We start from the raw sequence: 13,000 nt of genomic DNA on the forward strand, positions 1-13,000 counted from the left end.
CTGCACTAAGTGCACTGGCAGGAGGCTGATGCTTGGCTGCCCACCGAGCGGTCCTCCGAGGACAGCGAGTCTCTCGGGGATCCTCGTGACACCCAGACATCACTCGCACCCCAGCACCTCCTTTGACAGGGGGCCCAAGCCTGGCCCGGGCAAGGTGCAGTGCAGGTCAACCCGTCCCGGCTGGGCAGCACACGTAGGACACAGATGGCCTCTATTACGTGTTCCCATTCGTGTCCTCCGTCAACAGTTACAACCACAACAAGCCGAGCTCTGCCCAGAAATCCCCCGAATAAGGGACGCACCCATGCCAGGGCTTTGTTGGAGCCGTGTGGCAGAGGAGCAGCCGTGAGTTGGGCTCTGGGAATTGATGCTGGTGGAGGTGACTGGGCCACCTCGCAGGAAAGCACCTCTCTGAGGCAGGAGGGACATGCAGCAAGGTGGGGAAGAGAAAGGCTGGTGCTGGGGCAGGAGGAGTTATTTGCCAGGACTGCTCAAGCCAGTGTGAAACTGGCACTAATAAAAGTGCACAAAATAAAACGCTCAGCTCAAGTTATTAAAATATGTATGTATCTTTTAGTGCGTCTCCCTCAAACTGGGACTGGCAATCAGACGCTTGCTTTGTTTTCCATGCAAGCCCCCACAGCCTCCGCTGCTGCTGCAGTTATCGCAGGTGCTCAGGGCTGACAGTGCCTGGGCTGCAGCAAGAGATAAAACAGAGAGGCCCAAGGTGGTGGAGAGGGTGCCCCAAATGCTGTCACGTCCCCACCACGAAGCTGGTGCACACATGCTCCCCAGCTCAGTTGGTGTGGGGTTATTTACCCTTCAAATCTAAAAAAGGAAGAGGAGGCTGGGAAAGGAGGGGAACAACAGCTTGGTTTTGTCCAGGGAGTGCTTCTCCCCACACCTGGTCTTCCAGCAATGAACAGCTTTTGCCATTAGGGACCCTCAGCCACCGTCAACCCTGTGCAGAACCCCAGCCCCACAGCAGCACCTGGAGCAAAGAAAATGCCCCAGGCCAGCAGGCACCCAGTGCAGCTCAAATCCAGATGTTGAAGAGCTGGAGGGTCCTCAAACAAGGCAACTGTCTCCTAGCAGGCAGAGCCATGGCAAGAAAAAACATCCTCAAATCCACAGCATTCCATTTTTTTAACCACTTTATTTGTGTGTGTTTCTATAAACGTTGTAACTACTGGACATTTCATAAACCGTAAAAACAAAACCAGCCCTCCTACACCCCCAAAATGCACTCAATCCAGCTCGTTGGTCAGACAACAGCAACGCTGCTGGCTTAGGTAGGTGGTATCCCTAGATAACCTCCTGCTGGGCACAAGCCAGCGAGACACTCACTGAGTCAGACCCTGAGCGTCTGAGCGACAGAGAGAAGACGAGTTTAAAGACCTGGATGCTCTCCTCCTCCAGGGAAAGGGGGCGAATACAGTATTTTCCTGGATGGCAAGTCAGAGCTGGACAGAGATGTTGTGATACCTGCAGGATCGGACCTGCAGGATCAGCGATCTCAGCAGGCTTTGCAGCCGCCTTGCAGGCTGTGTTGGTTCTAGGGCCTGAAGCCGACCGAAACGTTCGTTCAATACAATATAGCCCAAAAGCTCCTTAGTGCCACGTTGGCCGGGTGCGGGTGTGAGCAGCAGGCACTGCCTAAACCCCACTTACTCACATGCGACGGCGCAAGTCTGTGGGTGCTGATTCCTCCGGGTGGGCGAGCCCAGCTGTAAGGCACGACAGGGAGGAGAGGCAGGGCAGCGGGGGCAGCAGGGGAGGCCCAACCCAGCCGGGTGACCCAGCGCTCATCGCCAAGCACCCCACTGTCATGGAGGAAAGCACCGTGTCGAACGAGTGATGTGGAGCAGCGCATGTCGTCTCAGTTCCCCAGGGTCATGTCTGCGCCGTGGACTAGCCAAGCCAGGCGGAAACAGGCGGCGAGGAATCCAGTGCCCAGGAGATCCCCCAGGGCAGTGAGGTAGGGGATAGAGAAATTATCTGGATCCAGTGCCTTCCTCCACATCAGGCGCACAATTAGGTCGGCCACGTAGAGCAGGATTCCCACCTGGAGAGGCAAGACAGGCCCTGCTGTGATGCAGCAAGAAGGTAACACACAACCTCCCTCAGCTCCCATTCAATTCAGCAGAAACAGGGTTGCTGCGGATATGCAGGCAGCCCCAATGTGTAAGTTTGCAACCAGATTTTTTTTCTCCTCATCCTTTTTCTTTCCATTAGAAATTCAAATCTCGTCTACTTTGTTTCTCCTAAAAGTCTCAGTGGGCAACTAGAGTTTGAGGCAGTTTTTACATCAAAGTTATCCCAAGCAGCACTGACACGTTAAAGAAAAAAACATTTATTTTTTTCATCTCAACAATTTTAAAATCTTTGTTGTGATTTCTTGTAATTCCTATTTTGCTCCTGCTTCTGATAAACAGATGGAGGAGAAAATATTTCTCTTAAAGATTAAAGACCGTCTAGTTAATTGAATTAAGAAGGGAGAGTTTGCACTCTGCATCTGCAGTCCCTCCATAGGGGACCACAGCACAACAGGAACCAAAGAGAGAGGCAGCATTTCTAATGGTGCAAAATGCAAGCTGGGTGCAGGGAGAGGGAGACGGAGGAAGCAAATTAAACAGCAGAATCACAGAAATTAAAGCTGGATAGAAACTTGAGAGTTTTATATAGTCCATCCCTCTGCCTCAATGCAGGGTGAAATATGTCCCCATCTTTCCTGACAGTGTTTAAATGTATGCTAAACCACCCCCAAAGATGGAGATGCCACACTGTAAGCAATCAGCCCCATGGCTTTTTTTTTTTTTTTTTTGACTGTTCTTCTTTTCTCCAAGGTCTAACATAAATCTGTCTTTTTCCATTTGAAACCCAGGATTTCTTGTTTCATTCCTAGTGACCACAGAGAAAACGTTATTCTGTCCCTCCCCACAGAAACTCAGTAGTTTAAAGGCTATTACCAGATTTTTCTCAAGCCTCTCTTCTTTAGTCTAGCTAACCCCAGTCCATTCAATTGTTCCTCTAAGGTCATGTTTTCTAGGCCCCTAATCTTTCTCTTTGGGCTTCCTCCAGCTGAACCGAACTTCCCCCTCTCATTCTTTCTGGTTTTCTTTGTAAATTGTAATGGAGGAGAAGAAAGAACCAGGCTGAGCACATTCTCCTCTGCTGGGCTCCATGGGAGTCTTTTGGGGTCAGTGGCGTTGCTGGGATTCTGCTCTTTACACTGTCATTTATTCAGTGTATTTTCATGCTTGGCTCTGGTTGAGGAGTTACCTCGACGCATAAAGAGAAGAATAAATATTTTCCTTTACAACTATGGCTGTGGTGCTGGGCTTCGGGTTGTGCAAAGGTCAAGAAAAACTGATTGTTTACACACGCAAGGAATTCACCCGTGGACACAAGGCTGCTTGTAAGGCAAAGTGAGAAGCCAGCTGCCTTGCCCTACAAACTAATGAATTACTGATTTAAAAGGGCAAGTGAAGTCAGAGCCTCTGTGAGTTTGTGACAGATGCATGCATTTCTGAGTGAGACGACAAAGTTTACAGGGCAGTGAAAACACTGAAAGGGAACAGGCAGAACAAATTGGTTGAACTGCCCATTGCTGACCCCAAACCTTTACTTTCAGCGACGAGCTTCCCAGGCCTGGGTTTTCCCTTCGCTCTTGACTCATACGGCCCCATCCAGAGGGATCATGATATATGAAATTGGTTTCCAAAATGAGTGGGGAAACTTGCTGGCTGGGGCTCATAGTCTTTCACTTGCTCCTTACTAGGATGACCAGTAGGAATAATTGAGGCTTAGAAACTCAAGGAGCAAATATGGTAGAAAAAAAAAAAAAAAAGGTACCACCTACAGTGAGAGGTACCTATGCTACATGTGTCTGCCTACTGCAGCCCTGTGGATGACAGTAATTTGTTCCTCATCTCATTCTAATCCCTCCCTCGTCCTTACTGGCAGTTGTGCTTCTGTGGGAAACTGCACGGTGGCAATTAGGGTGAAATATTACTGGATGAGTAGAAAATAGAGCTTGCTTGGTAGGAAGGACGCCTGAAATGAACAGAAATGGGGGCCACTGCTGGGAGCTTTAGCATGACTCCTGTCTAGCTTGGAGACTGTTTTGGTTTTGTGGTATCCAAGAAGTTCCTTTTGGAAGAAAAGCTGGGGTTTACCTGCAGCAAAGCAGCGGTCAGATAAAACATCACAAAGGTGAAGGACAGAGATGTGTGGCCTCCTTGCAGCAGGTGGATGGTGTAGAGGAACACAAGGTGCCCTGGGATAACCAGGAGGAACAGGACTCGGGCTGACTTGGAATTCACCTCTGCAGAGGACAGACAAAAACAGTGATCACAGCGGCTGCAGACAGTGGGGAAAGAACAGAAGATGGTTGTGTATTTTAATGCTGGTACGTAGAGTTGGGTCTGTCCCCTCCCACCAAACACATTGCTAACGCCTTTTCTAGATCATGCAGCAATCTGGAGCATCTGCAGTATCAGCCCAGCAGCTTTGTCTGGCACTGAAAACTGTGCCAAAGACGTGCTCCATGCTGATCCTCTCACTCTACATCTTCTAAACACTCCTTCTCAGCAGCTCTCTGCCTCCCACTGCTTCTGCTCTGTCTTGCTGCAACCCACTTTCCCAGCTTTTAGTCTGCTCCAGCGGTAACTCGCATCCTAGCAGGGAAAATCGAGTGAGCCTGCAGTCTAAAAAGACAACAGACCCAAACTGAGTTTTAATGATGTTTAGGTTTATCCACTGCTGAAAGTGGAGGAGTTACTGATTTGCAGTAAGGTAACGCTCTATTCAGCCCCCTGTCCACAGGTGATGGCTCTAGGCTGGCCATGGTTAAAATCACCTTCTATCAGATAAAATCTCAGATTCCTTTTCAGTTACTTTCTTTAGCGTTCCCTGAAGACCAGTTTCTTTACATGTTAGTGAGCAAAGACACACAAGGTTTTTTTCAAACTGCCTACTGCAAAGATGTTGCTCGCCTGTCTGAGGATCTTCCCCACTAGGGAGAAAGGGAGTTCTGCCTTTGAAACCCACCTAGTCCTTCGCGCCAACCGGGCTTGATAAAGGAGCTATCTGTGATGACGGGCCTTGAGACACGGACACCTAGAGTTCAAGGTCTACCTGATGAGAAGAATGTGGTGCATGGGTTGGGCCAATTCTGCCTCATCTTGTATGGCAAAACTCCAGGCATGCTCCAGAAATGCAGGAATGTGGAAATACGGCTGGCCTGGATGGCGACCAGATTCCCTCCAACACCTATGAGGACAAAAGACAGTAAACCAGTACACCACCTTCGCTGCAGCAGGAAATACCAGCCTCAAACCTAGCCCAAGACAGGTCAATCTGCATTCACTTACAAGCTCTCTAGGAGCAGCGGTGAGAAAATCTGATCCCACATGTCATGGTGAAGCTGTGCTATTCACCTGGCAGGAACAACTCTTAAAAAATCAGGATGGCTCCAGTGATGGTCTCCTTCTCATTGCTTTTTTGGAAATGTTCTCCCTGGCTTCCCAGCATCAGCAGTAAATGCAACGTGCCTCTGAAGGTGATGTAATTGCACCTGGTTTGGTGCAGTCTGTGAGCAATACCTGGGGAAAGCAGTGCAGGCAATGGCAGCTGCTGCTCTTGGCCACTGCTTGGATTTACTCAGTCAGAGAACAAGACAACAAACATCATGGAGAGTGATTATATGTCTGTCTGAAGGCATCTGACACACTTGTTAAAGAAGGAATCATATGAGAATGAATCAGAGCCCAAATATGTTAGGCAATTAAAAGGAAATTAATTCCTTCCAGACTGATTAATTCTAGCAAATATGAAAAAGCTGCTATATTTTCCAGCAGAAAATAGAGGGCTGATGATCTGTGGAGCAAACTTCCACCATCCTGAGTGTGTGCGGGGTAGAAATGACACAGAAAAGGTATCATTGAGCTGGATTGCACAGGCTTCTCATGTTTTCCCTGCCTTAAAGAAGGAAATAATCCATCATTAAACGTGAGATTTGCCGGAGTGGAACCAAAACAAAAACACCCTCACAGAGCAGCACATTCAACACGGAAGCTTTCTGAAACACATACTGCTACTCTTTGCAGGATTCTCGTGCACATGCAAAGGTAGTTACCTGTGCAAAGTCACAGAGCTCTGCCAAACAGTCACCCACCCCCAGAGACTGATGTCTGGGTCAGCCATTGTTCACCTAAACGGCTGTTGACATATAGACTTTCCTAATCGGGAACTTTGGCTAACCATGCTGGAAAGAGTTTGTCACCAAGGCGGCTGTCTTTATGCAGATCCAGCAAGGTGACAGCTGGATGACACCCTCTGACATTTCAAGATGACACCATGCTTTGACAGTGGCATGAGGCCAAGCCTTCCCTAGGAACATGGGTTTCCCTTGGAATGGGCCTGGTCTGCAAGGAACATTAGAAGAGCAGAAAAACAACCCAGTAGATTCTCAGTGATCCCCAGCAGTTTATATTGATATATTCGTGTGTGTATAACAGAGTATTGTGAGGCTTCTTACAAATATAAATATACACACAAAAGATGTTTTTATGTATATATATATAATCTATACACATAATCTTGTATACATATATATGTGTACATAATATATTAGTCTTTATCAGCAATCTGTTTAGGGGATGATTGCACAGCTCAAATTAGTGAGTGAAGAGAGACAAAAAATGGATTTATTGTGACATCCTTAGTAGGTCTGTTGTTATGAAAGTGAAGGTGTCAGCATAGCTATCACAGATAATCATCAGATGTTGTTAACATTTCCAACAACTCTGTCAGTATGTTTCAGCCCTGCCTGTTATTTCGCACCAGAGATGCTTCAAAATACCAGTAAGTAGGGATGTAATGGGGACCAGTGGCTTCACTTCCACTGGTGATGGGAGCAGGGACTTGAAAAGAGACTCCTGCATAGGGACAACAGTGGACAGCATAACCCTTGAGAAGACAGAGAAGGAATAAATAAAAGCATGCACATAACCTCCCTGGCCAACCTACCATTAATCACAGGTGTGAAAACAGCCATGCCTTCAAACTTTGGGTCAGTTACAGTTTTGTCCAAGATGAGTCCACCAATGCTGTAAAAAAAAAAAAAAGGACAGGCAAAGAGGGTGAATCAATCTCTCTTCCCCAGGACAACTCCTATGCTGTGAAAACAGCACACTGAGATAGGTTATTGCTTCTTCCCCATTGCAAGTGCTGGACTGTTCCCTATAGCAGACGTTTACTCCTTTTACCTCGGTTTTCACTGATAGCCTTGCATTTTTTGTTAATGGCTTAAGAAGATCAGCAAGGACCCCCTCTGAGCAAAACGAATACTAGTCAGGGAAGCTTTACCATCCTTGCCAAAAGTTCTGATAAACCTCTATACTGGTTTTAGCAGTTTTCAAAACTCTGTCTCAGCGGGGTCTGAATGATGGAGCTCAGAGGGGAACGAACTACCTGGCCCTACATTCACCAGAGTCGTTTACAGCTGGATAAAAATGAGGCTGAAGTCTGACTATTTGCGACGGTTATCATCTCCCTTTTTGGTTTCCTGGCTCGCACCCATGTGGTACGTGAATGTACGGAGTGAGACTTAAAACAATGACTTGCTTTTTCCAGTCATTTGTGAGCTCCCTATCTGCTTTCTCACAGCCTGTTGAGATACCCTTCTGCTTTCCCTTCCAGATTCCCCTTCTGTGGCTTTCTAAATAAGCACAGGGTCTCCTTGTAACACACAAACATTTGTGGGCTAGAGGGGGTTGTTTCTTGGTTTACCTGCTGATGCTCATTGCAACAATGACCGGCTGCCATCCAGACTTCAGAACTTCAGCAAGGGAAGGACTTTGCTTGGCGATAGCAACCCAGAGTGGGATCATGACAATGAAGACAGCACAGATCAGAGGAGAAAGGTATTTCATATCTGGCAAAGAAAAGAAATCTTGAATTAAATGCCCCTGGCTTCCCGGGCTGCCAAAATTATATTGCATAAAGTCTGGAAGAAAGGCAGCAGGGATCTGGCTCAGACTGAGATACGTTAACAGAAAAATCATATGAACCAAGATATTCCCCACATGACCACCTCACTCCACCACAGAAATTCATAATTAACCTCTGAAACTCACTGCTAGAGGATGCTATTTGAAAATCAGCAGGACTCAAATCAAGTAATATTTGAAGATGTGCAAGCCTCCAACTTTGTCTCCAACTAAGCAAGACAAAAGTTACAAACTTTCCAGCTTCAGGGTACAAATAAAACAGCAGGGCAAGAGGGGGAACTCTCCTATGTGCAAGCTGCATCAGATTTAAGACAGACACCTCATGCCTTCATCTAAAACAAGACGTAATAGGTACTTTTTGTGATAAGCTAGCAGGCTCAGTGAGCAGCTGGCCTGCTCTACAGGGACAAATGCTCTCTTGCATGTATTAGCCAGTTAAGATCCAGGGTTTCTTTCATGCTAGCTAACATGTGTTTCCACTAGGTGCTTTTTCCGTTCAGTAGGGGCATAACCTTGAAGTGACCTTTAGAAGCAAAGGTTTTAAAAAATAAGTGTATATGCAAAACTAAAAGAAAATAAACATGACTCAGAACCATGAGAAACACCTTCAAGCGATGGGGATGATGCCAATCCTACTGGTACAAAAACACTTCTTCGACAAAGCTCTCCATCTGGTCTCTGTGCTGGGGCCATTGCCAGTGGTTTGTAACACAGGCTTTGCAGGTAATCTGGGAGACTGCAGGCTCGAAGTGCACATTTTTCAAAATGACACTGTCAGGGCCTCAGGCTACCTGGATGAGATAGCATTGATTTGATGATATCTTCACAGAATCAAGGGCACTTACACAAACGGATGCACTCTTTACATGTGGCTTTAGTCAACACTGAAATGCAACCACTTCTGGGGCGTAAATAGTCACTGTTTTGTCAGGGCACTTACCCACCTTTAGGACAGGCGGGTTGTATGACAGACTTAGCTGCTGTACTGGATTTCCTACCCCCATCCTCGTTGTTTGGGTGATTAATTCCTTCTTAAACGATGCATACACACAGCACTGGTGTCTATCAAAGCTTACGAAGCCTACAGAAAGACTCCTGCTGGAATGAATGGACTTAGGTCTCTGCATACCAACTCTGCCACACCATGAACAGCCCCTAAGCAAGCTGCAACCCTTTGACACAGTTCATATCTTCATTACGGACTGGGGAGGTCAAAGGTTGATTTTAAAAAAATCAAAAATCTTCATTGGCGAAAGAGTGTATTCTCTGTAAAGAGAAGGTACTGTACCAGAAGGCACATGGTACCCCAAACTTACAGACCCACTGGTATTTTTGAAGGATACATTTTGGTAGGATCCAGAAGTCACATCCATCTTCTATCCCTTACTACACACTGGGGAGAGAAATGGATTTATTTAACCGCCATCAATGGTGCCTTCCTTTTACCTGACTCACTTTCTGCTCTCAACAATCAGGTGTCTGTGCGGTGAGTATTATCCATATCAAGAGGCTGAAACTATTTAAACTACTCTGAAAGCATCACAGATGCTTCTCTAGTCACAACCACAGAGGCTATCATGTTGTTCTGCCATGTGTTCCCTTGGAGATGTTATCAGAGGCACAGCAACTGAAAGGCAAATGAACTCTACAGAGGCAGGTGTGATGGCGTCATGGAAAAAGCCTAATAAAAAATGCACCTCTGAAGCCCAAGGAGAACTGCATGGAAGCAATTCATGGGCCTCTCCCTGCAATCTGTGCTCCCTCACTTTCTGGCACATGGAATGAGTTATGCAAACTGGGAACAGCTGCTCTCACTGCTGCTCACAGTCTGAAGCAACAGTTTAGGTTTCAAATGGTATTGAGCTTGCTGGATCTCTTTATTTTCCTGTTCCTATTCTAGGTTACGCTAATGGTAAATAGATGAGCACTTTACAAGCAACAGTCAAACATATACCACCAAGTTGCAACATGTTTTGTGCTTTTCAATGTCAACAGGTGCCCAAGTCTTTGCCAACCAGCAGCACAGCTAACCTCATAGCCACAACGCCTACTCAGAGCCCCGTGAGCATTAAACAATGCAGCACTATCTCCCTAACTCCAAGAATACAGTATCATCTTGTTCATCCACTACTCTCCACATGAGAAGACATGAGAATACTTTACAAATGCCAAAACCCTGAAATAGCTTTGTGAGGAGGGGCCTGCTATGAACCATGCACAGAAAGTAGTTATGCTGCACTAATGACAGATGCAGGAACAGTGTCACATACATCAACCTTCTTATCCAAAGCTATGTGATACACGTTGGTCATTTCTTTGAGACATACTAGCTGCGTTTCTTAGGTTCTGCCTTCCAGTTTGCGGCTAAAAGACTGCCTGGAAAAAGCGTTTGTGGTCGTTTTCCCACCTCATGAACAGCCTCCACTCTGAAGCATCCCAGAAACGTGCAAGTGCCCTGCAATACTTTAACAAGGATTCATCTCTTGCTGAGCTGCAAATTCCTGCTAAACACCTTACCTATGTATTTGAAGAGGGTACTGCTGATTCCTGCCAGCAGGGAAAGGGTTATCAAGTCTCCAAGGCTTGCTGCTATGGGTGTGGCGATGTTGTCTGGATTGATCCCAACTTTCCTTGCTCCAATGATCACGCCAATCATCACCAGACCTAGAGAAGACACAGAGCAGGCATCAGAGGAAGCATCTTGCTGCGTTTCACCTTGGAGCTGCTATTTTGGTTCCCAGAGGGACGCAGGGTCTGGGGAAAGCACGCAGCAGATCACCCATAGCGGAATCACACCGCTGACATCCCCAGGAATTTGTCCTCTTGCTTTCACCAATCTGAAGGGCATGCCTCTGCCCTTATGAACTTCACCAAAGGCCCAAAGGCACACGAGCAGATTCCAGGGATCAAAGGAGATACCAGCAGACAGCCCAAATGTAGAAGCTCCCCTCCTGAGCAGCCTAATCTTTGCTGCCTTGAAGCAGAACCAGGCACGAAGCACACTCATAGATAAGCACACAGCAGGCATGCGGCAGCCTCCTGGTGCCATCTCCTACTCTGGATTCTGCAGCACAAAGATATTTTCCATATTAGACCATAATTTCTGAGAGTTTCAACCACCAAGGAGCAGCAAGCTTACTCACAGTAAGCAAAAGCCTGAATTAGCTTTTCAGCCCAGCCATCACAAAGACCCCTTGCAGCCCAGAGTCTTTGGGCTGCTTTAATTTGCACATGGTGAGGGATGGTGCAGGGAGCAGCTCCAGAGCCATGGGGTTTTTATGCAAGTGGCTCACACCACCCGTCTACCTCCAAGCACCTGGGAAATTCAGCTGGACCTGGAAAATTCAGCTGCTTTTCAACACTGTCAGAAAGGAGAGAAGTTTGTCTTGCCCAAGTAGGTTAATTAGCACAGATCCCAAGCCCTGATGAACACGTGAGAATCCTCAGCCATCAGATCTCTCACAGGTCTGTGGAAGGGCCCCCTGGCATAAACTCCGTCTGGCCAACCTTCACTGCTGTGTGACTGCCAAGGGCAGCCTTGGGACAAGACACATGACATCTCTTCAAAATCCTCCTGTACCTGACAGGATGCGCCAAAGGAAGCCTGGGAAAGGATTTGCTCCTGCTCACAACCTCTGTGTCTGTTTGCACAGGCCCACAAAAGCTGAGCATGCACAGGAGCATAAGCTCTCCCCTAAAAAATGCCACTTTCCTCAATACAACGTGCCTTATACAAAAGCACATCCTCACATTGTAGCATTCTCCACCAAAGCCCTCCCAGACACCCACACTCCCCTCCCCACAGAACAGCTCCCGCTGCCTCCCTCCCTGGCCATAAAAATACCAGTTTCCCATCGTGCACACCCACACAGGCCGGCTGTGGCCATGCCCAGGGAAGAAACTACTGCTAGCTGAAAGCCTGCAATGGCGCAGCAGCAAAGCCTCTCTGTATCACACTGAGCAGAGAGATTGAAGGGAAGAGTTTAATGAAAGCTGGGCTCCTGTTTTTTTCTTTTAACAACTGCCTCATGTAATGTTCTTCATCAAAGGCATCTACGATCACCCTTTGACTCCAGCTTCAGGATATGCAGTTGCTCCGACTCGTTCCTTTCACTTAGAAAACTTGTTATATCCAACTCTGCCAGCTCCCTCTATTCAGGGTATCATGCTGCCCTCACATGGCAGACCTACAAAATGTTCCTCCTCAGTTGTCACAGAGCAGCTCCTGCCTGTCCACCCCATCATGTTTGCCTTGCAAACGGGAAGAGCCAGGGCTCAGAGCGGGTAAGGCACAGGGACAGCCCCAATCCTCTGGTGTCCATCTTGAGCACGGCCTGGAGTTGTCTGCTAGCAAACAGACTCTCAATACCCTGCTTTGTGCAAGGCATCAGCTAATCCTCCCCTACGAAAGGGACAGTGTGGATGGCTAATACGTCACCCAAGCTGAATGGAGAAAGTGTGTGCGTCTGCATATACATCCACCCATGATATGTGGCATTTTTTGTGGAAGTCAGGTAACATGGGACATTTTGATTGCTGCTGTTGATGCCAAGTGCCCAGCAAACAGCAGATCCTGGGAGAAGAGAAGCAAGGACGAGGAGCAGGAGTGAAGCAGTGGACATGGGACTAATGCTCCCTCCACTCCTCATCCCCATGCCAAACGAAAAGGATTTCAGCTGGGCCTCCCTGGCAGAGGGGAGAGGTTTTTCTGCACCTGAGTACTGCGCATTTAATCTGAGGAGGAACTAAAACAACTCACCAAGAGAAAGCGCAGCTATGAAGGCCGTGGTCACGCTGCTGGCACACAGCACAGCAGCCTGGCTCAGCTCCACAGAGCCCTTGGAGATGGCTCCCAGGATCACAGCAGCAACGGCAGCCAGAAGTCCAACCACGGTGGCCTGGACCTAGGGGCCAAAAGACAGCTGGTGAGCAATCAGCCACATCTGCTCCCAGGCAGTCCTGGCTCCATGTGACTGCAGCATTTC

At 47.6% G+C, this 13,000-nt stretch overlaps 1 protein-coding gene across 14 annotated transcripts in view; it reads right to left on the minus strand.

The window, feature by feature from the left end:
- Positions 1-1,139: 1,139 nt before the first annotated feature.
- SLC41A3 (solute carrier family 41 member 3) overlaps positions 1,140-13,000 on the minus strand; it is a 120,741-nt gene continuing 108,880 nt past the window's right edge. For all 14 annotated transcript variants that reach the window (XM_040569156.1, XM_040569159.1, XM_040569155.1 and 11 more), the window contains 7 exons: positions 12,775-12,919; positions 10,533-10,679; positions 7,795-7,939; positions 7,033-7,112; positions 5,140-5,274; positions 4,179-4,327; positions 1,140-2,065 (listed from right to left, as the gene is read on the minus strand). In XM_040569156.1, the coding sequence (XP_040425090.1) occupies positions 1,880-2,065; positions 4,179-4,327; positions 5,140-5,274; positions 7,033-7,112; positions 7,795-7,939; positions 10,533-10,679; positions 12,775-12,919 (987 nt within the window). In that variant the 3' untranslated portion in view covers positions 1,140-1,879. The remainder of the gene's footprint in view (positions 2,066-4,178; positions 4,328-5,139; positions 5,275-7,032; positions 7,113-7,794; positions 7,940-10,532; positions 10,680-12,774; positions 12,920-13,000) is intronic.

Source organism: Cygnus olor, chromosome 10 (assembly GCF_009769625.2).
Source record: "Cygnus olor isolate bCygOlo1 chromosome 10, bCygOlo1.pri.v2, whole genome shotgun sequence".
NCBI lineage: Eukaryota > Metazoa > Chordata > Aves > Anseriformes > Anatidae > Cygnus > Cygnus olor.